The 25767-nt window shown below is 43.5% G+C and overlaps 1 protein-coding gene across 1 annotated transcript in view; it reads left to right on the top strand.

The window, feature by feature from the left end:
- Positions 1 to 2069: 2069 nt before the first annotated feature.
- Positions 2070 to 25767, top strand: part of ENPP1 (ectonucleotide pyrophosphatase/phosphodiesterase 1) — a 156862-nt gene continuing 133164 nt past the window's right edge. The window contains exon 1 of the mRNA XM_077289349.1: positions 2070 to 2241. Coding sequence (XP_077145464.1) covers positions 2098 to 2241 — 144 coding nt within the window. The 5' untranslated portion in view covers positions 2070 to 2097. The remainder of the gene's footprint in view (positions 2242 to 25767) is intronic.

Below are 25767 nucleotides of genomic sequence, written 5' to 3'. Positions count from 1 at the left end.
ACACAGGGGCTCTCCAAACGAAACATAGTGTCCGCTAACGATTGGAGCTAATTTTTCATTCAAAAAGTCAAATGGCGCTCCTTCCCTTCCGAGCCTTGCCGTGTGCCGAAACAGTGGTTTACCTCCACATGTGAGGTATTCGTGTACTTAGGAGAAATTGCCCAACAAATTTTAGGATCCATTTTATCCTGTTGCCCATGTGAAAACGAAAAAATTGAGGCTAAAATAATTTTTTTGTGAAAAAAAGTACTTTTTAATTTTTACAGATCAATTTGTGAAGCCCCTGGGGGTTCAAAGTGCTCACTATGCAGATAGATAAGTTCCTTAGTGGGTCTCGTTTCCAAAATAGGGTTACTTGTGGGGGAGCTCTAATATTGAGGCACACAGGGGCTCTCCAAACGTGACATGGTATCCGCTAAAGATTGGAGACAATTTTTCATTCAAAAAGTCAAATGGCGCTCGATCCATTCCAAGCCCTGTCGTGCGCCCAAACAGTGGTCCCCCCCCACATATGGGATATCAGCGTACTCAGGACAAATTGGCCATCAACTTTCAGCGTCCAGTTTCTCCTTTTACCCTTGGGAAAATAAAAAAATTGTTGCTAAAAAATCATTTTTGTGACTAAAAAGTTAAATGTTAATTTTTTCCTTCCATGTTGCTTCTGCTGCTGTGAAACACCTAAAGGGTTAATAAACTTCTTGAATGTGGTTTTGAGCACCTTGAGGGGTGCAGTTTTTAGAATGGTGTCACTTTGGGGTATTCTCAGCCATATAGACCCCTCAAACTGACTTCAAATGTGAGGTGGTCCCTAAAAAAATGTTTTTGTAAATTTTGTTGTAAAATTGAGAAATCGCTGGTCAAATTTTAACCCTTACAACTTCCTAGCAAAAAAAAATTTTGTTTCCAAAATTGTGCTGTTGTAAAGTAGACATGTGGGAAATGTTATTTATTAACTATTTTTGTCACATAAACTCTCTGGTTTAACAAAATAAAAATTCTAAATTTGAAAATTGCTAAATTTTCAAAATTTTCGCCAAATTTCTGTTTTTTTCACAAGTAAACACAAAAATTATTGACCTAAATTTACTACTAACATGAAGCCCAATATGTCACGAAAAAACGTTCTGAGAACCGCTAGGATCCATTGAAGCATTCTTCAGTTATTACCTCATAAAGGGACACTGGTCAGAATTGCAAAAAATGGCCAGGTCATTAAGGTCAAAATAGGCTGGGTCATGAAGGGGTTAAAGGTGCCTGGGCCTGTGTGGTCTGTATTTATCTGAAGCGGTGGTCGTGTGGTCGTAACCATGGAGTTACTACAAACCCGTTCACATGGGGTAAATGGCATGGCAAATCCGAAAATCTACACTACATTTCTAATTGGAGGCATTATCTAATATTATTATTGCACTTACTACATATTGAGATATGATCTTTGAGATGGGAATACCCCTTCAATGCATTTAAAGTGTGATCTTTGTATTCATCGCAGGGTGTGCTGAAGGGATCAGATATAATTCAATTCCTGTAAGTGTAGTAGGTCTGTGTCCTGTATAAATGGCATGGGCCAAAAATCTTGTGCACTGCTTTGTTTGACCCTTTAACGCTCCGAAGTTGGTAAGCTTGCATAGGCCATGATAGGAAGGGCAGGGACTGAAGTTTCTCCCCTTATGAAATAATTGTGCATGTCAATTTTTTTTTTCTTTGAATATCGCAAATGTGATGTATATGTATATATATATATATATATATATATATATATATATATATATATATATATATATATATATATATATATCTCCTTAGACGCTATAAGCCTATAAATATTAATTTGGGGTGAGCATATAAGGGATATGATCAAATAACTATTCAAGAACAATTTCTTTTCAATTCTAAAAAAAAAAGGCTAACTGTGTAAATACAGGGGAGGATGGTTGTGTGCAGAGGAAACATGAGTGATTAGTTTGGAAACCGAGTCTTTTTCCATGTGTATACCATTAGCCAGGAAGCAGGAGGGGCAAGCGATTTCTCTCGCTCAGCTGCAGGCACAGTGAGTATAGCTGCTGCAGGCTGGGCATTGTAATAACCTACTGAGCCATGGACAGTGAGGCAAAGAATGGAGGCACAGGCAGAGAAATGCAAGCTGAGCCCATGCTGAATTCACTGGATCTGGCTGAAGAACCAGTCAAAGCTGCTCAGGTCAGAAAGAAGAAATCCAGCACATGGAAAGTTCTCTCCCTGGTAAGAATCTCATTCTTACTATTTATCTTTAGTACACACTGGAGGAGAGGGTAAGTACATCATTGAAGAATAGGCCCTGTTAATCATTACTGTAGTCAGATGTTGTGCCTGGCTATATGAACTGATACCTTGTTGCTGAAGAACTTTAGAATTGCACCATAGAGTTTGCATGTGAAGAGACTTTTACCAGGACTGTCTGTGGCTGATGTCTAAACTACCTGAATAATTTAAGAAAATGCTCCAATTGCCATTCAGATATCATATTGATCTGGAGGAGAGCGATCGCTGGATTATAGGTTAGATTTCCGCATTTTTGATGAAAATCAGACTTTTCAGGCTATGTTCACACTATGCTTTTTTTCTGCAGGAAAATCTGCTCTCATGGCAGTAAGGCTATGTGCACACGTTGCGGATTAGCCTTAGGAATTTCTGGTGCGGATTTTGCCTCTCCTGGCAGAAAACGCACCTGCGGATTTGTCGTGTTTTTTGTGCGGTTCCGCGGCGTTTTTTGTGCGTTTTTGCTGCGGTTTTCTTGCGGATTTGCTGCGGCTTTTACCTCTGCGGTTTTCTATATTGGAGTGGGTACAAAACTGCTGCAGATTCACAAAAAAGAAGTGACATCCTACTTCTTTTAAACCGCAGTGTTTCCGCAGCGGATTTTCCGCAAAGCATGCACAGCATTTTTTTTTCTCATTGATTTACATTGTACTGTAAATCATTTGCGGATCTGCAGCGTTTCTGCACCTCAAAAAACGCTGTGGATCCGCAGAGAATCCGCAACGTGTGCACATACCCTAAGGGTTACGTGCCCACAATTACGAAGAGCAGCATTTTGGATGCAACGCATTTGGGCTGCATTCATAACAATGCGTTCTAGGTTACAAGAACAGTAGATGGGATTTTTATAAATCCTTTGCCCACTGTGGTTCTATTTGACGCTGCGTAAACTCACCTGTGGTGCGGGTTTATAAGCAGCAGCATGTCAATTTATATTGTGGAGACGCTAGTCTCTGCTACGGAAATTTCCACAATAGAAATGCATTGGATGCGGTAAATCGTCACAGTTCAGTGAACACATGCGGATTTAACAGCAAGATTAGAATGCAGAGCTTTCAACACAGGGAAAACACGATGCGTTCAAAGCGCTGCTATTTCCTGATCGTGGGCAGGTACCTTAAAAAGCTGCTTACAAACAGCAGGTTTTGCTGGGTTTCTCAGGCTCTCAGTGTGGTTAGGTGAATTGAAGTAGTTTTCCTAAAGGTACCTTCATACTCAGCAACTTTCCAACGAGAACGACAACGATCCGTGACGTTGCAGCGTCCTGGTTAGCGATCTCGTTGTGTTTGACACGCAGCAGCGATCTGGATCCCGCAGTGATATCTGTTGTGAATTTGCTTTTTGCTCCCTCTAGTGGTTACTAGTTTTTTGACTCTGGTTTTTCTGTCATTCCTTTTATCCGCACCTGGGTCGTTAGTTAGGGGTGTTGCTATATAAGCTCCCTGGACCTTCAGTTCAATGCCTGGCAACGTAGTTATCAGAGCTAGTCTGCTGTGCTCTTGTCTACTGATCCTGGTTCCTGTTATATCAGCTAAGTCTGCCTTTTGCTTTTTGCTATTTGTTTTGGTTTTGTATTTTTGTCCAGCTTGTTCCAAATCTATATCCTGACCTTTGCTGGAAGCTCTAGGGGGCTGGTGTTCTCCCCCCGGACCGTTAGACGGTTCGGGGGTTCTTGAATTTCCAGTGTGGATTTTGATAGGGTTTTTGTTGACCATATAAGTTACCTTTCTTTATTCTGCTATCAGTAAGCGGGCCTCTCTGTGCTAAACCTGGTTCATTTCTGTGTTTGTCATTTCCTCTTACCTCACCGTCATTATTTGTGGGGGGCTTCTATCCAGCTTTGGGGTCCCCTTCTCTGGAGGCAAGAAAGGTCTTTGTTTTCCTCTACTAGGGGTAGCTAGATTCTCCGGCTGGCGCGTGTCATCTAGAATCAACGTAGGAATGATCCCCGGCTACTTCTAGTGTTGGCGTTAGGAGTAGATATATGGTCAACCCAGTTACCACTGCCCTATGAGCTGGATTTTTGTATTCTGCAGACTTCCACGTTCCTCTGAGACCCTCGCCATTGGGGTCATAACAGATATCGCTGGTCGGAGCTAGAAGTCCAGAACTTTATTTGGTCGTCAGGTCGGCGTGTATCGTCGTGTTTGACAGCAAAAGCAACGATACCAGCGATGTTTTACATGGAGCTAACGACCTGTGAGAACGATAAGTGAGTCGCCGTTACGTCACTGGATCGCTCCTGCATCGTTCTGTGTTTGACGTCTCTAGAGCGACCTAAACAGCGACGCTCCAGTTTAAACGATCTAGTTTAGGTCGGATCGTTGTCTATATCGCTGGAGCGTCGCTTAGTGTAACGGTACCTTAAGACATTGACAGACAATTGAGTTTGTAGGACACTATTTACTTTCACACTTTGGTCAGCCACAGGCATTCTTCAATTTCATGCCTTGGGGCCAATGTTTACTGCTTAAACATCACTAATTTAATTAAACTGTACTGATCCTATTAAATTGTACCAACCCTTAAGGTACCTTCACACTAAGCGACTTTGCAGCGAGAACGACGACGATCCGTGACGTTGCAGCGTCCTGGATAGCGATCTCGTTGTGTTTGACACACAGCAGCGATCTGGATCCCGCTGTGATATCGCTGGTTGGAGCTAGAAGTCCAGAACTTTATTTCGTCGCTGATCACCCGCTGTCCATCGCTGGATCGGCGTGTGTGACACCGATCCAGCAATGTGTTCACTTGTAACCAGGGTAAATATCGGGTTACTAAGTGCAGGGCCGTGCTTAGTAACCCAATATTTACCCTGGTTACCATTGTAAAAGTAAAAAAAAAAACACTACATACTCACCCTCTGATGTCTGTCACGTCCCCCGGCGTCCACAGGGTTACGCGCTGCTGCTCAGAGCTTCTTGCACTGAATGTGTCAGCTCCGACAGAGCACAGTGGTGACGTCACCACTGTGCTCTGCTTTACTGCCGGAGCTGACACATTCAGTGCAGGAAGCTCTGAGCAGCAGCGCGTAAACCTGTGGACGCCGGGGGATGTGACAGACATCAGAGGGTGAGTATGTAGTGTTTTTTTTTTTTTAACTTTTACAATGGTAACCAGGGTAAATATCGGGTTACTAAGCGCGGCCCTGCACTTAGTAACCCGATGTTTACCCTGGTTACCCGGGTGCTGCAGGGGGACTAAGGCATCGTTGAAGACAGTTTCAGTGATGCCGAAGTCGTTCCCCTGATCGTTGGTCGCTGGAAAGAGCTGTCTGTGTGACAGCTCCCCCGTGACCTAAACAGCGACGCTGCAGCAATTGGCTCGTTGTCTATATCGCTGCAGCGTCGCTGAGTGTGACGGTACCTTAAACTGCCATTCTCAACTGCCATGAACATGAAGACATTATGGTTTAAAGTTTGTAAAAATCACTTAAAAAATGGACTTCACATACTGCTGTGCATGCGTTTTTTCACTAGAAACGCAACAAAAGCTGATACCACAAATATATGCACAAAGAAAAAACAGAGTTTAGACTCACTACAAAATTTGAAGAATCCGCTCTAGACACTGTGAGGGCACCAGGCCTGTGATCTTACATGGATATCCGGACAATAAAACTAAAGGTACCGTCACACTCAGCGACGCTGCAGCGATATAGACAACGATCCGATCGCTGCAGCGTCGCTGTTTAGGTCGCTGTAGAGACGTCAAACACGATGCAGGAGCGATCCTGTGACGTAACGGTGACTCACTTATCGTTCTCACAGGTCGTTAGCTCCATGTTTAACATTGCTGACATCGTTGCTTTTGCTGTCAAACACGACGATACACGCCGATCTGACGACCAAATAAAGTTCTGGACTTTAAGCTCCGACCAGCGATATCACAGCGGGATCCAGATCGCTGCTGCGTGTCAAACACAACGATATCGCTATCCAAGGTGCTGCAACGTCACGGATCGTTGTCGTTCTCGTTGTAAAGTTGTTTAGTGTGAAGGTACCTTTAGTGGTGTGAACAACTAATCTAATCAAATTTTAGGATTCACTCTTTGAGCTCAGTTTGTTTGTATATTTAACTGTCTATTTATTATGCCATGCCTCTTTTTTGTGCATTTATTTGTGTTTTTTCAGATACTTTGTCATACCAGACCTGAGGAAGAGACCTAAGAAATCTAGAAAGCTTGCTTTGTCACATCATTTATATTTTTATTAGCCCTTAAAAAGTATCATAACTAAAAAATTATCTTTTTTTCCCACCGAGAGCATTCTTTTTTCAACCAGCTAATACTACACTAAACCCTTTTTTCTTTTCATTAAAACATGACACACCAGAAAGAGATTAAAAATTCAACTTCAAAAATGCAGTAATGTGTTCTTTATGCACGCCATATGCTAAGCATGGTTGCACACGTGTCACCTTAGACCTATGTTTTAAATTACAGGTGTATCTCACAAAATTAGAATACCATCAAAAAGTTAATTTATTTCAGTTCTTCAATACAAAATGTAACACTCGTATATTATATAGAGTCATTACAAACAGAGTGATCTATTTCAAGGGTTTATTTCTATTAATGTTCATGATTATGGCTTACAACCAATGAAAACCCAAAAGTCATTATCTCACTAAATTAGAGTACTTTATAACACCAGCTTGAAAAAATCATTTTAAAATCTGAAATGTTGGCCTACTGAAATGTATGTTCAGTAAATGCACTCAATACTTGGTCGTGGGTCCTTTGGCATCAATTACTGCATCAATGCGGCATGGCATGGAGTGGATCAGTCTGTGGCACTGCTGAGGTGTTATAGAAGCTTCCCTGGTTGCTTTGATAGCAGCCTTCAGCTTGTCTGCATTGTTGGGTTTGGTGTCTCTTATCTTCTTCTTGACAATATCCAGTAGATTCTCTATGGGGTTAAGGTCAAACAAGTTTGCTCGCCAATCAAGCACAGTGATTCTATTGTTTTTAAACCAGGAATTGGTACTTTTGGCAGTGTGGACAGGTGCCAATTCCTGCTGGAGAATTAAATTTCCATCTCCAAAAAGCTTGTTGGCAGAGGGAAGCATGCAGTGCTGTAAAATTTCCTGGTAGATGGCTGCGCTGACTTTGGTCTTGATTAAACACAGTGGATCTACACCAGCAGATGACATGGCTCCCCAAACCATCACTGATTGTGGAAACTTCACACTAGACCTCAAGAAGCTTGGATTGTGTGCCTCTCCACTCTTCCTCCAGACTCTGGGACCTTAATTTCCAAATTAAATGCCAAATGTACTTCCATCTGTAAACAATACCTTGGACCACTGAGCAACAGTCCAGTTCTTTTTCTCCATGGCCCAGGTAAGACGCTTCTGGTGTTGTCTATTGGTCATTAGTGGCTTTACATAAGGAATGCAACACTTTGTAGCGCATGTCTTGAATACGTCTGTGTGCGGTGGCTCTTGAAGCCGTGACTCCAGCAGCAGTCCACTGCTTGTGAATCTCCCCCAAAATTTTGAATAGCCTTTTCTTAACCGCAGCCTTGAAAGGATTGTTATCCCTGTTGCTTGTGCACCTTTTTCTACCACACTTTTTCTTTCCACTTAACTTTCCTTTAGTATGTTTGGATACAGCACTCTGTGAAGAGCCAGCTTATTTAGCAATGACCTTTTGTGGCTTACCCTCCTTGTGAACTGTGTAAATGACTGACAGATGTCCAGAAGGCAATCAGCAGCCTTCCCCATGATTGTGGAGCCTACTGAAACCGACTGAGGGAACTTTATAAATGCTCAGGAAGCCTTTGCAGGTGTTTTTTGTTAATTATTCTAATTTACTGAGATAACGACTTTTGGGTTTTCATTGGCTGCAACTTCTGCAAGCCATAATAATCAACATTAACAGAAATAAAGACTTGAAATAGATACAGTACCTGTTTGTAATAACTATATATTTAGTTTAACTTTTTGTATTGAAGAACTGAAATTAACTTGTTGATGATATTCTAATTTTGTGAGAAGCACCTGTATATGGGGCTCATTATACAGTATGGAGCAATACATGTGGCCTATTACAGTGGAGAAAAAAGTATTTAGTCAGCCACCAATTGTGCAAGTTCTCCCACATAAAAAGATGAGAGAGGCATGTAATTGATATCACAGGTAGACCAAAACTATGAGAGTCAAAATGAGAAAACAAATCTAGAAAATCACCTTGTCTGATTTGGCAAGATTTATTTTACAAATTATAGTGGAAAATAAGTATGTGGTCATTAACAAAAGTTCATCTCATTATTTTGTTATATATCCTTTGTTGGCAATGACAGAGGTCAAACGTTTTCTATAAGTCTTCACAAGGTTGGCACACATTGTTGGTGGTATGTTGGCTCATTCCTTGATGCAGATCTCCTCTAGAGTAGTTATGTTTTGGGCCTGTCGCTGGGCAACACGGACTTTCAACTCCCTCCAAAGGTTTTCTATGGGGTTGAGATCTGGAGACTGGCTAGGCCACTCCAGGACCTTCATATGCGTTTTACGAAGCCACTCCTTCATTGCCCTGGTGGTGTGCTTGAGATCATTATCATGCTGAAAGAGCCATCCACGTTTCATCTTCAATGCCCTTGCTGATGGAAGGAGGTTTGCTCTCAAAATCTCACTCATACACGGCCCCACATTTTTTCATGTACACGGATCAGTTGTCCTGGTCCCCTTGCAGAGAAACAGCCCCAAAGCATGATGTTGCCACCCCCATGCTTTACAGTAGGCATGGTGTTCTTTGGATGCAACTCAGCATTCTGTCTCCTCCAAACACGACGAGTTTTATCTCTACCAAACAGTTTTACTGTATTTTGGTTTCATCAGACTATATGACCTTCTCCCAATACTCTTCTGGATAATCCAAATGCTTTCTAGCAAACTTCAGACAGGCCCGGACATGTACTGGCCTAAGCAGGTGGACACATCTGGCGCTGTAGGATCTGAGTCCCTGGTGGCGTAGTGTGCTACTGATGGTAGCCTTTGTTACAGTGGTCTCAGCTCTATGCAGGTCATTCACTAGGTCCCCCCATGTGGTTCTGGGATTTTTGCTCACTGTTCTTGTGATCATTTTGACCCCACGTGATGAGATCTTGCTTGGAGCCCCAGATCAAGGGAAATTATCAATGGGTTGTATGTCTTCCATTTACTTTTTATTGCTCCCACAGTTGATTTCATCACACCAAGCTGCTTGCCTATTGCAGATTCAGTCTACCCAGCCTGGTTCAGGGCTACAATTTTGTTTCTGGTGTCCTTTGACAGCTGTTTGGTCTTCACCATAGCGGATTTTGAAGTGTGACTGTTTGAGGTTGTGGACAGGTGTCTTTTATACTGATAACAAGTTCAAACAGGTGCCATTACTACAGGTAATGAGTGGAGGACAGAGGAGCCTCTTAAAGAAGAAGTTATAGGTATGTGAGAGCCAGAAATCTTGCATGTTTTTAGGTGACTAAATAGTTATTTTCCACCATAATTTGTAAAATAAATCTTGACAAATCAGACAAGTTGATTTTCTGGATTTGTTTACTCATTTTGATTCTTAGTTGTGGTCTAACTATGATGTCAATTACAGGCCTCTCTTATCTTTTTAAATGGGAAAACTTGCACAATTGGTGGCTGACTAAATACTTTTTTCCCCACTGTATATACTGTATGGAGCAATATATGGGGCTGAATATACTGTATGGAGCATTATATGGGGTCCATTATTCTGTATGGAGCCCTATGTGGTGCCCATAATACTGTATGGAGCAATATATGGGGCTCATTCTGAATGGAGCACTATCTGGTGCCCATAATATTGTGTGGAGGACTATACTATATGGTTTCTGACCTCTAGTAGAATGTACAATAGATATCACTCATGTATACCTATATTCCTCTGCCGTATCTGTGCTTCATGAATTCTGGTATGTGTTAAAGGGGCGCCCTGAGACTCTTTTGCCTGGGGCCTACAAAAACCTGGAGCCGGCCCTGATCACATGTATTGCACATTGCTAGCACCATGAGAATCCTGGATAGTATGAGTAAGCAGAGTATTTTGGCCCCAAGAAACATTAGATCAACACTTTATTTTGGTAATTCTAACGCATATTATGCTGGTGTTTATTTATTTTGGCCGTAACTTTCTATAATTTCTCCGTCGAGTCTAGACTATGTAGATAAACATTCTAAAACAAACTGTATTTACACGTCATAGACCTTTCCATCTATGAGGTGTGTGATCCATGAAAACCTTGATACTTTCAGTGTGCAAAAACTTATTCAGGGAAAGGACTTAGGCCGGGGTCACACTAGACCGTAATACGGACGAGTGCTATGCGATAAAAAATCGCATAGCACTCGGCCCAATGTTAATCTATGGTGCAGCTCCCATCATCCGATATTTTCTCCACCGTATTTCGGATCCGAGGGAACTCGCAGCAGGCTGCGATTGTCAGCGTATCTCGGCCGAGACTCGCCAATGCAAGTCTATGGGTGCGAGAAAAAATCGGATTACACACGGACCATGCGTGTGCATTGCGAGAAATACGCAGCGGTGTTCTATAGAAAAGCCGGTAATTCAATTGCCGGCTTTGCATCTCTCCTTCACAAACCCGACAGGATATGAGACATGGTTTACATACAGTAAACCATCTCATATCCCCTTTTTTTTGCATATTCCACACTACTAATGTTAGTAGTGTGTATGTGCAAAATTTGGCCGCTGTAGCTGCTCAAATAAAGGGTTAAATGGCGGAAAAAATTGGCGTGGGCTCCCGCGCAATTTTCTCCGCCAGAATGGTAAAGCCAGTGACTGAGGGCAGATATTAATAGCCAGGAGAGGGTCCATGGTTATTGGCCCCCCGTGGCTACAAACATCTGCCCCCAGCCACCCCAGAAAAGGCACATCTGGAAGATGCGCCTATTCTGGCACTTGGCCACTCTCTTCCCACTCCCTGTAGCGGTGGGATATGGGGTAATGAAGGGTTAATGCCACCTTGCTATTGTAAGGTGACATTAAGCCAGATTAATAATGGAGAGGCGTCAATTATGACACCTATCCATTATTAATCCAATTGTTTGAAAGGGTTAAAAAACACACACACATGATTTAAAAGTATTTTAATGAAATAAACACAGCGGTTGTTTTAATATTTTATTGCTCTCTCATTCCATTTTCAGACCCTCGCTTGGCAAAACAATAAACACACAACATACATACCCTCTCTGATGAACTGTCACGTCCCACGAAGTAATCCATCTGAAGGGGTTAACTAATATTACAGGCAGAGCTGCGATAATCCACTCGCTCGTGCCTGTAATCCCCGGGTGCTGAAAGGAAAGCAGTGATGTGTACTTACATTCAGTCGCGGTGATGCGCCTCTGCTGGATGTTCTCATGAACTGCAGCCTGGGAACTTTTCCCCAGGCTCCAGGTCATATGAGGACATCCACCAGGGGGCGCATCACCGCGACTGAAGGAAATGTAGGTCAATGACCTATAGTTACCTTCAGTCGCGGTGATGCGCCCCCTGGTGGATGTCCTCATATGACCTGGAGCGTGGGAAAAAGTTCCCAGGCTGCAGTTCATGAGAACATCCAGCAGGGGCGCATCACCGCGACTGAATGTAAGTATAGATCACTGCTTTCCTTTCAGCACCCGGGGATTACAGGCACGAGCGAGTGGATTATCGCAGCTCTGCCTGTAATATTAGTTAACCCCTTCAGATGGATTACTTCTTGGGACGTGACAGTTCATCAGAGAGGGTATGTATATTGTGTGTTTATTGTTTTGCAAAGCGAGGGTCTGAAAATGGAATGAGAGAGCAATAAAATATTAAAACAACCGCTGTGTTTATTTCATTAAAATACTTTTAAATCGTGTGTGTGTGTTTTTTAACCCTTTCCAACAATTGGATTAATAATGGATAGGTGACATAATTGACGCCTCTCCATTATTAATCTGGCTTAATGTCACCTTACAATAGCAAGGTGGCATTAACCCTTCATTACCCCATATCCCACCTCTACAGGGAGTGGGAAGAGAGTGGCCAAGTGCCAGAATAGGCGCATCTTCCAGATGTGCCTTTTCTGGGGTGGCTGGGGGCAGATGTTTTTAGCCACGGGGGGGCCAATAACCATGGACCCTCTCCTGGCTATTAATATCTGCCCTCAGTCACTGGCTTTACCACTCTGGCGGAGAAAATTGCGCGGGAGCCCACGCCAATTTTTTCCGCCATTTAACCCTTTATTTGAGCAGCTACAGCGGCCAAATTTTGCACATACACACTACTAACATTAGTAGTGTGGAATATGCAAAAAAAATGGGAATATGAGATGGTTTACTGTATGAAAACCATGTCTCATATCCTGTCGGGTTTGTGAAGGAGAAATGCAAAGCCGGCAATTGAATTACCGGCTTTTCACAGATATCGCGCTGAATGAAATATAAATACAGAATATATATATATGTGTCTCAATGACATATATATATATATATATATATATACTGTATATATGTTTTCCCGAACATTTGAGCACATAAATCCATTAGATGTCGGTTTTGCAAGCTTGCGAGAAAATCTCGGCATACGGATGCCATACGGATGTCACACGGATGTCGCACGGATCATTTGATGCGAGGAAATTGCATCCTCGCACTGCACACGGATCACTGTTTTTGAAACATTTGTGCGATTCTCGGCCGTGAAAAACAGACCGTTTTTTTTATACGTTAAGTGTGTCCCCGGCCTTAGTCAGGGAGCAAAGCACAAAACAACATAAATAATGGCACCTACATGTTCTTTTTGTCAGGTATTGGTATTCAAGTGTGGTCTTGTTTTAGGTAGAAAACAGCTTTTTAAAAAACAAACAAAAAAAAAAAAAAAACTTGTACAAGACCTTTTAAGTGGAAAATCACAGCTTTATTTCAAATATAACCATTCATTCATTAGAAATTTTACTGTGGGCAGTTGGCATGTATTCCTTCAAATGCTATTGACAGAATAAAACATAACCGCTTGCTGTGACAACATAAAAATAAGCATAAGAGATTTGTTGTAAAGTGGAATCCAAAACCATAACACAGAAAACAAATGGCACTGAGGCTAAGTTCACAAGCATCTATCCAATAAAAGGCAAAAACTGGAGGCAGTACAACAAAAAAATGATGGTTTCCCAGTTTCTGGGAGGTAGGAAGATTTCCCCGTGCTCAAAACGTATCTAGCACGGTACTGAGTCTAGTATGGGGAATCGCCGGAATGGGACTTCGCTCCGCGGTGTACCCAAGTCCTTGATAAAGAGGCTCTGGCCTAGCCATCTGTCTCTCTCTGCACACTCTGCCTTCAACTAGGGTCACCTCCTAGCATGGAGGGTAGCGGGGAGCTGACAGTCGGTCGTTCACAAATGGTGGACCTGTATGCAGGGGTCTGTCATGTATGCGGTCACTCTTGGGCAGAGCGTGTGTGGTGCTCACTATCACGCCAGGTACGGCACCTGGCTTAGCTCTGCATGGCTCCGCTCTGCTGGCACGGCTCTACATGGCTCTGTTGGCATGGCTCTGCTCTGCTGGTTCGGCTCTTCACTGCTGGCACGGCTATTCCCCCTAGCACTACAGCTCTTATCCTGGACAGCAGCAGCACAGCCTGTCACAGGCCCAGCACTCTCAAGTGGAGGAAGCAGAGCACGCTGTTCACCACTCTACGCGCTGCACTTACTTGGCGCTAACCTCCGCTGCAGCGTTCACTTTTCCTTCTTATACTCCTGTGGCTACGCGCTCCTTCTAGGCTCTCCCCGCCCCTTCCTGTCAGCAGGAAGCTCTGTCTCTCTCAGGCTTCCCTCTGGCAGCAGGGGAAGGTCCACCTCCCATCAAAAACAGAGGATGGAGCCCTTTCAGTTCTGGACCCGGAATGCTGGTACCCGCGGTCCGGTCTATCTCCTTACATAGTCACTAATTGACCGGCCTGGGGTTCATCTCATCCTCTGCACCCTAGCTCCCTTCTGAGTTTTACTGAATTTGCAGCACATTTAATGTGCAGTGTATGGTAATAATCTCGTTTTTAGTTTGAGTGAATTATTTTGAATAAAGTTAAATTGAGAATTGCAGTTCTAGCTCATCCATAAAAATTTTTCACTCCATTTATTTTGTTTACTTCAATAAAAATGGTTCGAAATCAGTTAAACATAGTTGCTGTAGAAAAAGGAAGAATATGTGGGTTTGTGGCTACCGACCCAAAATAGCTTTATGGTTTAGGAAGTGAGATTGCCTAAAGCTCTTCTAAAGACGTTTTACATCACATAATGTGGTATAGTAGCGTAAAACAAAACAGAATAATATATTGAGCAATGCCAAACATGAAAGAAGTATTGGAAATGATATTAAGCTTCATTCTGAATAGGATTATCAGAAAAAAAATCTGTTCCTGATAACTTGGCCAGCAGTCCTTCATAAGCAAAGGAGAAAAAAATAGAAGTTCGGCATTGCCATTTACAACTTGCTAGAAAAACATTTCTGTATCCACACTTATCCTGTGCTTTATTATTGCTACTGGCTTATGCACCCCTGTCATATTTACGGGTTGGGGTTTGTACAACAAGACATATAATACTATCTGGCAGCTTTTAAATCAGGCCACTCAAGTGAAAGGGTAATATTGATGGAGCCTCTACGACCCACATGCTGGCATCACTACACCAGTGACCATTGTACGTCATAAGGCAAGTATTTTTTTTATTATCCGTGGTATTTTTCCATTATCCAGATGCCACTACCATCCATAAACTAAGGCCTTTAACTCCCCTCTATGAAACAACGTAACACCAGCATTTTTTTTACAATAAAACAAACCCTCCCTAGATGAGATGTCTTCATTATTTGGACACCTATGCCATTCTTCATACAGTGGCTATAATGGATAACAGTCATGGCAGTGGGGAAAAACCATTGGTGGCATTGGGAGACTGTCCCAAACCTTCCTATCGGTCACTGTTCTTATTACATCAGTATAATCCTGGTGACATCAGCAGGACTTGAATCATCTTCTTTCTCCTCGTTGTGTGATCAGACAGGCAGGGGTGATGATGAGATGTCCTAGGTCATTTTTTTTTTTTTTTTTTTGCAGTCACTGCTGTTATGATTCTATATTTCAGTGAAGATTGGGAAATCAGTTTTGTTTATAATTTGCTTCTGAAACCACGTGAGAATTTGGAGATCAAGGAGTAGAGATGGTGCATATCGATTTGCAGGACCCTGTCCATCAGTCACATCACTGCTCTGTGGCCACTGAACTGGAGCCCTAATAACCGCTTCTTACAGTCATGGTAAGTACTTGACACCCTTAAAATTGTTCCTGAAAATTAAATATTTCTCCCAGAAAATGATTGTAGTTACACATGTTTTGTTATATACGGTACATGTTTATTTTATTTCTGTGTATTAGAACAATAAAAAAAAACAGAGAAAAAAGGCAAATTGGACATAATTATACACAAAACATCCAAAATGGGCTGGACAAAATTGTTGACACCTTTCCAAAATTGTGGGTAAACAACTTTGTTTCAAGCATGTGATACTCGGTCAAATTCACCCGTGGCAAGTAACGGGTGTAAGTACTATAAAAGTCACACATGAAACCAAGTAAAAAGGGGAGAAGTTGACTCAATTTTTGCATTGCATGTCTGTGTGTGCTACACTAAGCATGGAAAACTGAAAGGGAAGAGAATAGTCTGAGGACTTGAGAACCAAAACTGTTAAATAATATCAACAATCTCAAGGTTGCAAGTCCATCATCAGAGATCTTGATGTTCCTTTGTCCATGGTATGCAACAAAATCAAGAAGTTTACAACCCATGGCACTGTAGCTAATCTCCCTGGACATGGATGGCAGAGAAAAACTGATGAAAGGTTGCAACGCAGGACAGTCCGGATGGTGGATAGGCAACCTTGATCAAGATCCAAAGAAAAGCAAGCTGTCCTGCAGGCTCAGGGTACATCAGTGTCAGTGCAAGCTATCTGTAGACATTTGAATGAAATTAAACATTATAGCAGGAGACCCAGGAGGACCCCACTGCTGACACAGAGATATAAAAAACTTAGACTGCAGTTTTCCAAAATGTACTGTATATGAGTTAGCCAAAATCCGTTTGGGAAAGCGTTTTGTGGACAGATGAAACCAAGATACAGCTTTGTGGTAAAGAACATCATTCTACTGTTTACCAAAAACAGAATGAGGCTTAGGCTTCTTTCACACTAGCGTCGGGCCGACGTTCCCGACGCTAGTGTTGTCTCCACCGCACAACGGGGGCAGCGGATGCATTTTTCCAGCGCATCTGCTGCCCCATTGTGAGGTGCGGGGAAGCGCGGAGAGGTGGGGGCGGAGTTCCGGCCGCGCATGCGCGGTCGGAAAAAGCGGACTGTCGTGAGCAAAAAACGTTACATGTAGCGTTTTTTGCTCCCGACGGTCCGCCACTGCACGACGCATCCGTCGCACGACGGGTGCGACGTGTGGCAATCCGTCACAATGAGTTGCTTAATGTTAATCAATGGCAAAAAAAAGCATCCTGCAAACACTTTTGCAGGATGCGTTTTTTCGGCAAAACGACGCATTGTGACGGAATGCAGTTAACGCTAGTGTGAAAGTAGCCTTACAAAGAGAACACAGTACCTACAGTCAAATATGGTGGATGTTCAAATATGCTTTTGGGTTGTTTTGAGGCCTCTGGCACTGGGTGCCTTGACTGTGTGCCGGACATCATGAAATGTTAAAGTTACCAAAGGATTTTGGATCACAATGAAGTGCCCAGTGTCAGAAAGCTGGGTTTTCATCCAAGTTCATGGATCTTCCAGTAGGACAATGACCCTAAACATACTTCAAGAAGCACCCAGAAATGGATGGAAACAAGGTGTTCCGAAAGGGTTCTGAAATGACCAGCAATGAGTCCAGATGTAAATCCCATTGAACACCTGTGGAGAGATCTTCAAGTTGCTGTTGGGAGAAGGCACCCTTCAAAAATGAGATTTGAAGCAGTTTGCAAAAGAACGGTTGATGGTTATAGGAAGCAACTTGAATGCAGTTATTTATTTCAGAGGATGTGCAGCCAAATATCAAGTTGAGGGTGCCAACAATTTTGTCCAGCCTGATTTAGGGGTTTTGTTTAAAATTGTCAAATTTGCCTTTCTTTTTGCTTTGTTTTTTTCTAATACACACAGGAAATAAACATGCATATAACAAGACATGTGTAATTGCAATAATTTTTTGGGAGAAATACTTCATTTCCTGGAACAATTTCAATGGTGCCAACACTTTTGCACATGCCATGACTGTACATCCTCAGTTCCTATTTTGATTAGTATGGCTTAGTACAACGTCATTGTTGTGATGTGATGCAAATATGACGTTGCGCCAAACACAATAATTAAGAGTCGCAGATGTTGTAGCTCAAAGGGTGGATTTTGGGGCTTCTATTACTGATGTGGTCAATCCGAACCACCTCTATAAATGCGTGTACCCATCAAAGAAAATTATAGGAAATCATTAAGATGTATCATCAATGTCATAGTAATACTAGCTTAAGGCCTTTTCATTTTTCTCCCTTGGCATCAGCTGTCATTGAACTGTCCCTTTTAGCTCTTCACGACCTACTCTATGACATATTGGTACATCTTAGGTTACCTCCATCCCTTTGAGGCAAGCTCGGCGCTGAGCCGCATTTTTTTCAGGCATGACAGCGGATTTGATCACCTGTCACCTGATTGTGGGGTGCCGATGTGTTGGCATGCCAGCAGGGGGTCTGCAGAAGACTTCCGTGCCTGTCATTGGAGATCTCTTATGGATGCCGGCCTGTGGCTGGTGTTCATAGGAGATGATTATTTCTGCTTTGTGTAGCACAAGCTGTCAGACAATTGCTTCAAATCTCCTAAGGCTACTTTCACACTAGCGTAGGTACGGGGCCGTCGCCATGCTGTGAAATAAAAGCACAACGGGGGCAGCGGATGCAGTTTTTCAATGCATCCGCTGCCCCATTGTTATGTCCGGGGAGGAGGGGGCGGAGTTCCGGCCGCGCATGCGCGGTCGGAAATGGCGGACACGACGCACAAGAAAAATGTTTTTTCATTCCGACGGTCCGCCAAAACACGACACATCCGTCGCACGACGGATGCAATGTGTGGCCATACGTCGCAATGCGTCGCTAATGTAAGTCTATGGGGAAAAACGCATCCTGCAGACAACTTTGCAGGATGCGTTTTTTCTCCTAAACGACGCATTGCGACGTAGGCAAAACGACGCTAGTGTGAAAGTAGCCTAATAAAACTATTAAAGTCAGTGAAAAGTGTATATTATTATTTTTTTTTAAACATAAAAAGTTCAAATCACCCCTCTTTTGCCCCATTCAAAATAAAACAATAACAAACGTGTATTTTAATTTTTTTTTATCACTGCATTCAGAAACATCAGATCTAAAAAAATATAAACTAAATTAATCCGATCTGTAAACGAGATGAGATAAATGAGGAAAAAAAAGAAAGTGACAGAATTGTTTTTTTGGTTGCTGCAACATTGTGTTAAAATGCAATAACAAGTGATCCAAACTTCGTATCTATACCAAAATAGTATCAATAAAAACATTAGCTCCACGCACAAAAAATAAGTCCTCACTTAGCTCCAGGTCCAGGAAAATAAAGACTCTCCGGGGAAAATGGTGCCATTTTTTTTTCCTGTTACTAACTTTGTATTTTTTTTCACCACTTGACTAAAAAAGAAACTATACATGTTTGGTACATGTGAACTTGTAATGACCTGAGGTCATAATGGCAGGTCAGATTTAGCATTTAGTGAACATGGTAAAAAAAAAAATATATGGGATTTCACTTTTTTGCAATATTGCCACACTATATATTAAATTAATGATGTCATTCAAAAGAACAATTTGTCCCACAAAAAACAAGCCCTCATACGGCCATATTGACCAAAAAATAAAAAAGTTATGGCTTCGGGAAGAAGGGGAGCAAAAGTGAAAATGGAAAATCCCAAGGTCGTTTTATTTCTAAATAAGGTGATTTTAAAGGGTTTTACCTAAGATCCTGTGGTGCTTGCCTAAGTGTGGTGTTCTGATGGTAGCATGTTTGCCACAGTCCCCCATCAGTAGCTGGACTGGGGGAGGCGAGTATGAGTCACAGATGTCTTTGTGTGTGGCAATAGAAGAGGAATTTCTGCACAACCATCCATGGATAGCATAAAAAAGTTTTTATTGATCTATTGAAAAATGAAAAAAAACCCACACACGGGAACATAAAAACTGACGTGTTTTGAGCGATCCAAACGCTCTTATTCTTAGCTAAGAATTACAGCAGTTGGATCACTCGAAACGCGTCATTTTTATGTTCCCCTTTATGTGTGTTTTTTGTGTGCAGAAATTCCTCCTCTATTGCTTAGTTAACGCTGAAGTCTGCCAGCTGAATACTGCACCTGCCCTGTTGGATCATTTCAGGGGATAATCTCATTAGCAGCGTTTGTGTGTGTGTGTAAGGAGGAGGAAAACCAAGCTGCAAGTACCTGTATTAGGCCGGGATCACACACAGCGAGATAAGGCCCAGTCTCGCAGGTTAAAACCAAGCTCTGGCACCGGCACTCCAGAGCGGAGCGTGCGGCCGCATAGCAATACATGGAGCCGCACGCTCCGCTCCGGAGTGCCGGTGCCAGAGCTTGTTTTTAACCTGCGAGACTTGGCCGTATCTCGCTGTAGTGTGACTCCGGCCTTAAGCTGGGTCCGGAACGGTTGAGGCTGCATACTTCCTCCTGACCAAAGGGGCGGGGATATAAAAAGGGAAAGCACGAGCAGCAGAGCAGTTTGGCGTGAATGGAGGGCAGTGCGCAGTCAGGCGAGTGGTGTGCTCCGCTTCCCCTCCCCACTGAGCCCCGGTGCTGCAACAGGGTCCCACTGTCTACAGAGGGACCGCTGCCAGGAGAGAAGCCAGGTGTTCTGCAGCAGTCCAGAGAGAGGGACCGCTGCGCTGAGGGGAGCCGTGCGCTCAGCAGCAGCTCAGAGAAAGACTTGGTGGGAACAGAGAGTGCGCGGCAGGGACCACTGAGTGCTGCGGCCCAGGAGCATCCGTACAGCTCGGGCACGTGCACAAGCACCGCCACCGCCAACAGAGACTGTGAGAAGAGACGCGCAGGGTGCCCATTGGTCAGCATGGAGCGAGGTGTGAAACGTTTCGGGCGAGTGAGCACTGAGAGCGTGCTGCCAGAGAGAGATTGGGTGGAGTACCCCACCAGAGAAGCAGCGCGCCATTGGTTGTCGGTGCATCAGTCTTGGCAGGAGCAGGCAGGGCGCAGCACAGAGATTGAGGTGCCTTGTGCTTCATGACAGTGAGTACAGTGCACTTTCCGCAAAGAAAGAGCCGAGTGCTGGATAGACTTGCGTTAGGCCTCTTTCACACTTCCGTCTTTCTTTTTCAGTCACAATATGTCGTTTTTGTGGAAAAAAATGGATCCAGCAAATGTTTCTGCTGGATCCGTTTTTTCTCATAGACTTGTATTAGCGACGGATTGTGACAGATGGCCTTCGCAAGGCATTACTGGGAACGGGAGCTGCCGGCAACATCGCAAGCATCGGGAAGGCCGCGGGAAGGCTGCGGGGGACGCCTGAAGGTAAGACTATCACGATTTTTAAATTTTTTTTATTATTTTTAACCTGGGTCGTGTTGTGTATGCGTTTTCGCAGTGGAAAAATGCGCCGAAGACGCATACACAACGTGTGCACATAGCCTCGACGAGTCTGTCAAAAAAACGGACCTGCATAGGATCCATCTTTTCAACATTTTGACTGATTGTGACTGATTATAAAAAACGGAAGTGTGAAAGAGGCCTTACCCACATTATCAGCTCATACTTTCCCACTCACAGGAGACTCTGACTTTGCTAGTGCATATTTGCTGAGCCACGTTGGGCTCGTACAGTCCTTGGCTTGCACTCTATCAGCCACTATAGCATATAGACTAGGCCTAGCGGAAGGTACTGGACACTGACCGCTGCCGCTAGAAGATGGGGCACTGTTGACCATAGGACCCCATAGGAAATGATACCACGTCAGCCATTGCCGACGCCAATGACTTCCCAACAGGAGTCACAGTTTGAGGAACTTCTGATACAAGTGTTTCACAAGAACTGCTGTTAACTTATCCTTTATTTCTGAACTCTGCATATCCTTTGCAAACTGAACCGTTTATTCCCGTGTTTAACCATTGCCTCCCTGCGTGGAGTATTCCCCTGTTATTAAACTTGTTAACCCTTGCTCTGCCTCCGGTCTGTTACTGCATACCAAAACCTGCTTCTATGTGTGTATATGTATCTTACAGATATCGAACCTACTTAATCCTTTGCAAAATCCGCACTACACACTGTACAATAAAAATATAAATTTATAGTTTCTCTGCTTCCCCTGCTCATTTTGAAGGAACAGGCAACAGTAAAGAATACATGGGTAAGTAAAAGGCTGCAAATGGGGATTCCCCAGTTTAACCACTTCACACTCCTTATATGCATCTTACTCTTTTCACAAGAAAGATGCTCTATAGAAACTGAATGATCAGATTTTCTATATCAAGGGAGAGAACTAAGACTGCTGAGGTTTGTGGTAGTTATGGCAGCTGTAAAAGGCTTTGATGGTTTTCCTCAAACCGGAGAATGGCAGGGATTTAAAATTCTGAATCACAACTAAGGAAATTGTAATTATCCCACTCTGGAAAGAAATATCCACACATTAGTTTCCTGCTATGGTGAACCATTGTTCCATACTGTTTTGTTTTTAACAAATATAACCATAAAGATAAATACCGTAAAACTCATGGGTAAATCCATGACCATTTATACCCACAAACGGAAGGAAACTATTCTGCCAGGAGAAAATTATTAAAAGGAAAAGTCCAAGAACTTGCCTAATTCCACATCATAGATGCTATTAAAAGGGGGGCCAGTTGCTGTGGACCGAAATTGAGTTCTCTTTTTCCCTGAAACCCCTCATCTAAACAGGAATCAGAGTTAAAGTGTGATGTGCTTTCTTTACTGACTTGGTCGGGATTCTTTCTCCCTCCCCATCCTTGGGACCGGCTACAGCTACAGATATGACAGGTGATCTTAGGTCCAGTTCAACCTTACTGTGCAATTCGGATACACGGAGTTGCGGCATACAGACTGAGATAGAATCCCCCTCTGGATGATGTTCCCTTTGTCCTGTGTACTATCTGTCCTTGACTCCATTCTGCCCTATCTGCCATAGCCTCAACAGCTCCAGTTGGTACAAGAAAGCATTTTTTCGAGCATAACAGCTTCCCTGAGGCCCACCATTTTTCCCTTTAGCTGAGACCTGGCTGACATCTTCCTCACGGGAGACGGATATATGGCACTCAATATGTCTTTTGGGCCTTAGGCCCGAGACTGCCTGTTAGGATTCGAACCGAGCAGCTACTGTGCACCAGACGGCAGCTCTTCCCTCTGAGCTATTCAGCTCACTTGGCAGCTCCATGTACCTATGTTATTGCGGATGTCTTGACCCTGATCTCCTGTTGATCACCACCCTTAGTTTCTGATAGGCTCATCCTGATTGTGGAGCGACCCCGTAGGGCAGTGGGGTACTCGGTACCGGGTCCTTCGGTTCTCTGTGGGGTTGTCACAATAGCTGACCTGGTCCATGGCCCTAGGGACATCCATTGTAAATGGGGGAAGGTCTTTAAAGGGATAGTGTTTGTGACGCCACCTGTGGTATTCGGTCAGGGTGACCAACGCTGCTTAGGGGTCCGCTGGGGTGATGTGATGGCAGCTAGACGGTATACCTTCCCACAGGTGAAGTGTATCCCCAGGGCTTCCCAGAGTGTAGATGGTGGATGGTGTGAGGCGCAGTGAAGAGCGAGGATACAAGGATGCAGTCTCTTTACCTTTACTGAAGGCTTCAGCGTCCACAGTCCAGAGCACCGGATCACAGGGTAGGCAGAGTCCAGCCGGTCTGAAGGCAAATCCAGAGTCCCCTTATCCAGGTGGAAATCAGTAGCCTTCCTCTAGCGCCTTGGTGTTGTAGTACCTCCCTGCTGAGCTTCTCGGTAAGGTCCTCACAACTGATGTTGGTGTTCTAGATGTTAAGTCTCTTTCTCTCTGTCCCCCTGATGGTAAGGATAGGACAAACCCGTATGACTGATGGCCTGAGGCTTTTTACAGGATCTCTATCACGCCCCGGCCGCCACAGGTTGCCACCGTGCCTCCTGGGTATGGGTCGGGCAACTAATATGGAATTAGCTGTCCTGCCGGTCTCTGGAGCCAGGCCTGGAGACGATGACTCCCTCGGTGTTCCGGCTACCGGATCCTGCACCTCAGAAAGGAGGCAGCCTTTTGCAGGGCAGAACTCCTTCTGGTTTCCTCTCCTTTTGCTATGACCTCGTTTCTCACTCGCTACAATACAATTCCCTTCCAATGTCTCTTTCTTAGGATGCTGCCGCATGTGGGGCAGGCGCAGCTCCGTGGCCTTCTGTCTAGGTCTCTGACAGGATCCCACCCCTGCCAGAGACCCACTACCTGAGTGGAGCTCAGATAGCAGCTTACTGGGTGAAGCCCAGCTCGCTTCTGCCTAACTTCCTATCCAGCCCACCAGTTTTACCTAATTGTGAAGAGTGCCCTAATAAATAGGAGCATAGCTCCCCCTGGCGGACTGGAGTGTGAAGTGTGTTGTGTGGTTTGTGATACCTGGTAAAGTGATCTTCTTAATTGCCTTCAGACGTAACATCACTCCCCCTGGTGGAAGAATGACATTACTGCAACGACCAGGACTCTGGGGCGCTGCACTTGCACACCCTAGTTAAACCAGGTCTTGCTTTCCTTTCCTTGCGTGATTATTGATCTACCAGCCACTAGTCAAGCGTCCTTTCACCTGCTATTCCTTCAAAAGACACTGCTGTTCCTGATATCGACCTCTGCCTTCCTTGACTATAATATACCAAAGAAAAACCACTTGAATAAATATATATAAAAAATGAAAAAACCAAAAAATAATCACAAAAACAAATATATTCAAGATATAAATAAATGTATTTAAGGACACCAATCCAATTTAACACACAAAGTAATTAAAAAACATATACGACAAATCTAAAAAACGAGGGGAACAGAGCACCACCCATAATCTGAACAAATTGCCAAAATAGCATATGATGCTATAAAAATCCAACTACCGTAAATAGGGAAGCATACATTTCATATTTACAATCTCATAATAAATTTATAAAGTGCTTATAAATATATATCATAATCCAAGTAGTATAATATAACGTACATAAGTAACAGGGTACATATGGCCCCAGAATATATTATAAAGTGCACATAAATAAATCACCTATAGTAATCCCTAATAGGAGAGTAACTGGAACTAAATAAGCACATCCATATACTAACCGAGTCAGGGAGTAACGAAGCAACGTGTCAAACGCGCGTTGGAGTGTGGGGTAGCAGCAGCACCACGTGGGAAATGAATCTCGGTTAGTATTTGTAGACTTGTAAGCTGACATTTGATATAACATATTGTGCTGTTATCCTTGATGACTAGTGATGTTTATTTACTGATATGCTACTTATGCATTGTGTAGGCCAGATAGTTTGTTGTCTTCGAAAACAGAGGAGGAAAAACTATGCAAATAAATTGGATAACCAAGTAATGCTACTTGATCTCATCTCCCTTCTTACCCTGTATGCAAATACTGAATGGAGGACACTTGTAAAATATAAAAATAGGTCACATGCCTCTGTATAGAGAGACAGTGTGAGAGAGAGCCAGAGATTCAGCAAGACATCTAGTGACAGGACAGCAGCCTATACATCATGGGTCCATCACAAGAGATACAGATTCATTATTCTACAGGATGCCGGCTTAGGGGACTTCGGCCCCAGCTGGAAGAATGCAGATCTGCTCCATTGACCATCCCTGAACCATGGGTACATTTTGAGAAAGCCAAGATTGGGACCAGACAGTCGCCTGGCTCCATGGAGATGTTTGAAGAAGCCAGGTTGTGACCCTCAGTTCAACTGGCCTTGTACCTCAATGGACTGTCATTTTCCTAAGCTTGATGATACCTCCTCTCTGTGTGCATGCCATAGGTGGGTTAATCGACCCTGGAAGATGAAGCCAGGTTGAGACCCCCTGGTCAACTGGCCTTATATCTGAAAGCGCTGTAATCTTCCTATGCTTGTTGTTACCTCCTCTGTGTGTGTACAACAGGTGGGGTAATCGGCTCTGGAAGATCTGAAGTAACAGCTGCTATTATCAAGGCAAGTTAGTGGAAGGGTGGGACTCTGCAATGTGCACCATCTTGGGGTACTGTGCTGGGTCTGTTCTACATGGTATCTGCCTATTTTGTGGTTCAATAATGCATTGCCCCACTGTTTTACCCTCACCCTGTGTTGTCTGAGTAGCATTTTGCCAACGTTAAAGGGAAAGC

The sequence above is a fragment of the Ranitomeya variabilis genome, chromosome 2, assembly GCF_051348905.1.
Source record: "Ranitomeya variabilis isolate aRanVar5 chromosome 2, aRanVar5.hap1, whole genome shotgun sequence".
Taxonomy (NCBI): domain Eukaryota; kingdom Metazoa; phylum Chordata; class Amphibia; order Anura; family Dendrobatidae; genus Ranitomeya; species Ranitomeya variabilis.
This window is presented reverse-complemented; position numbering and strand designations above follow the sequence as displayed.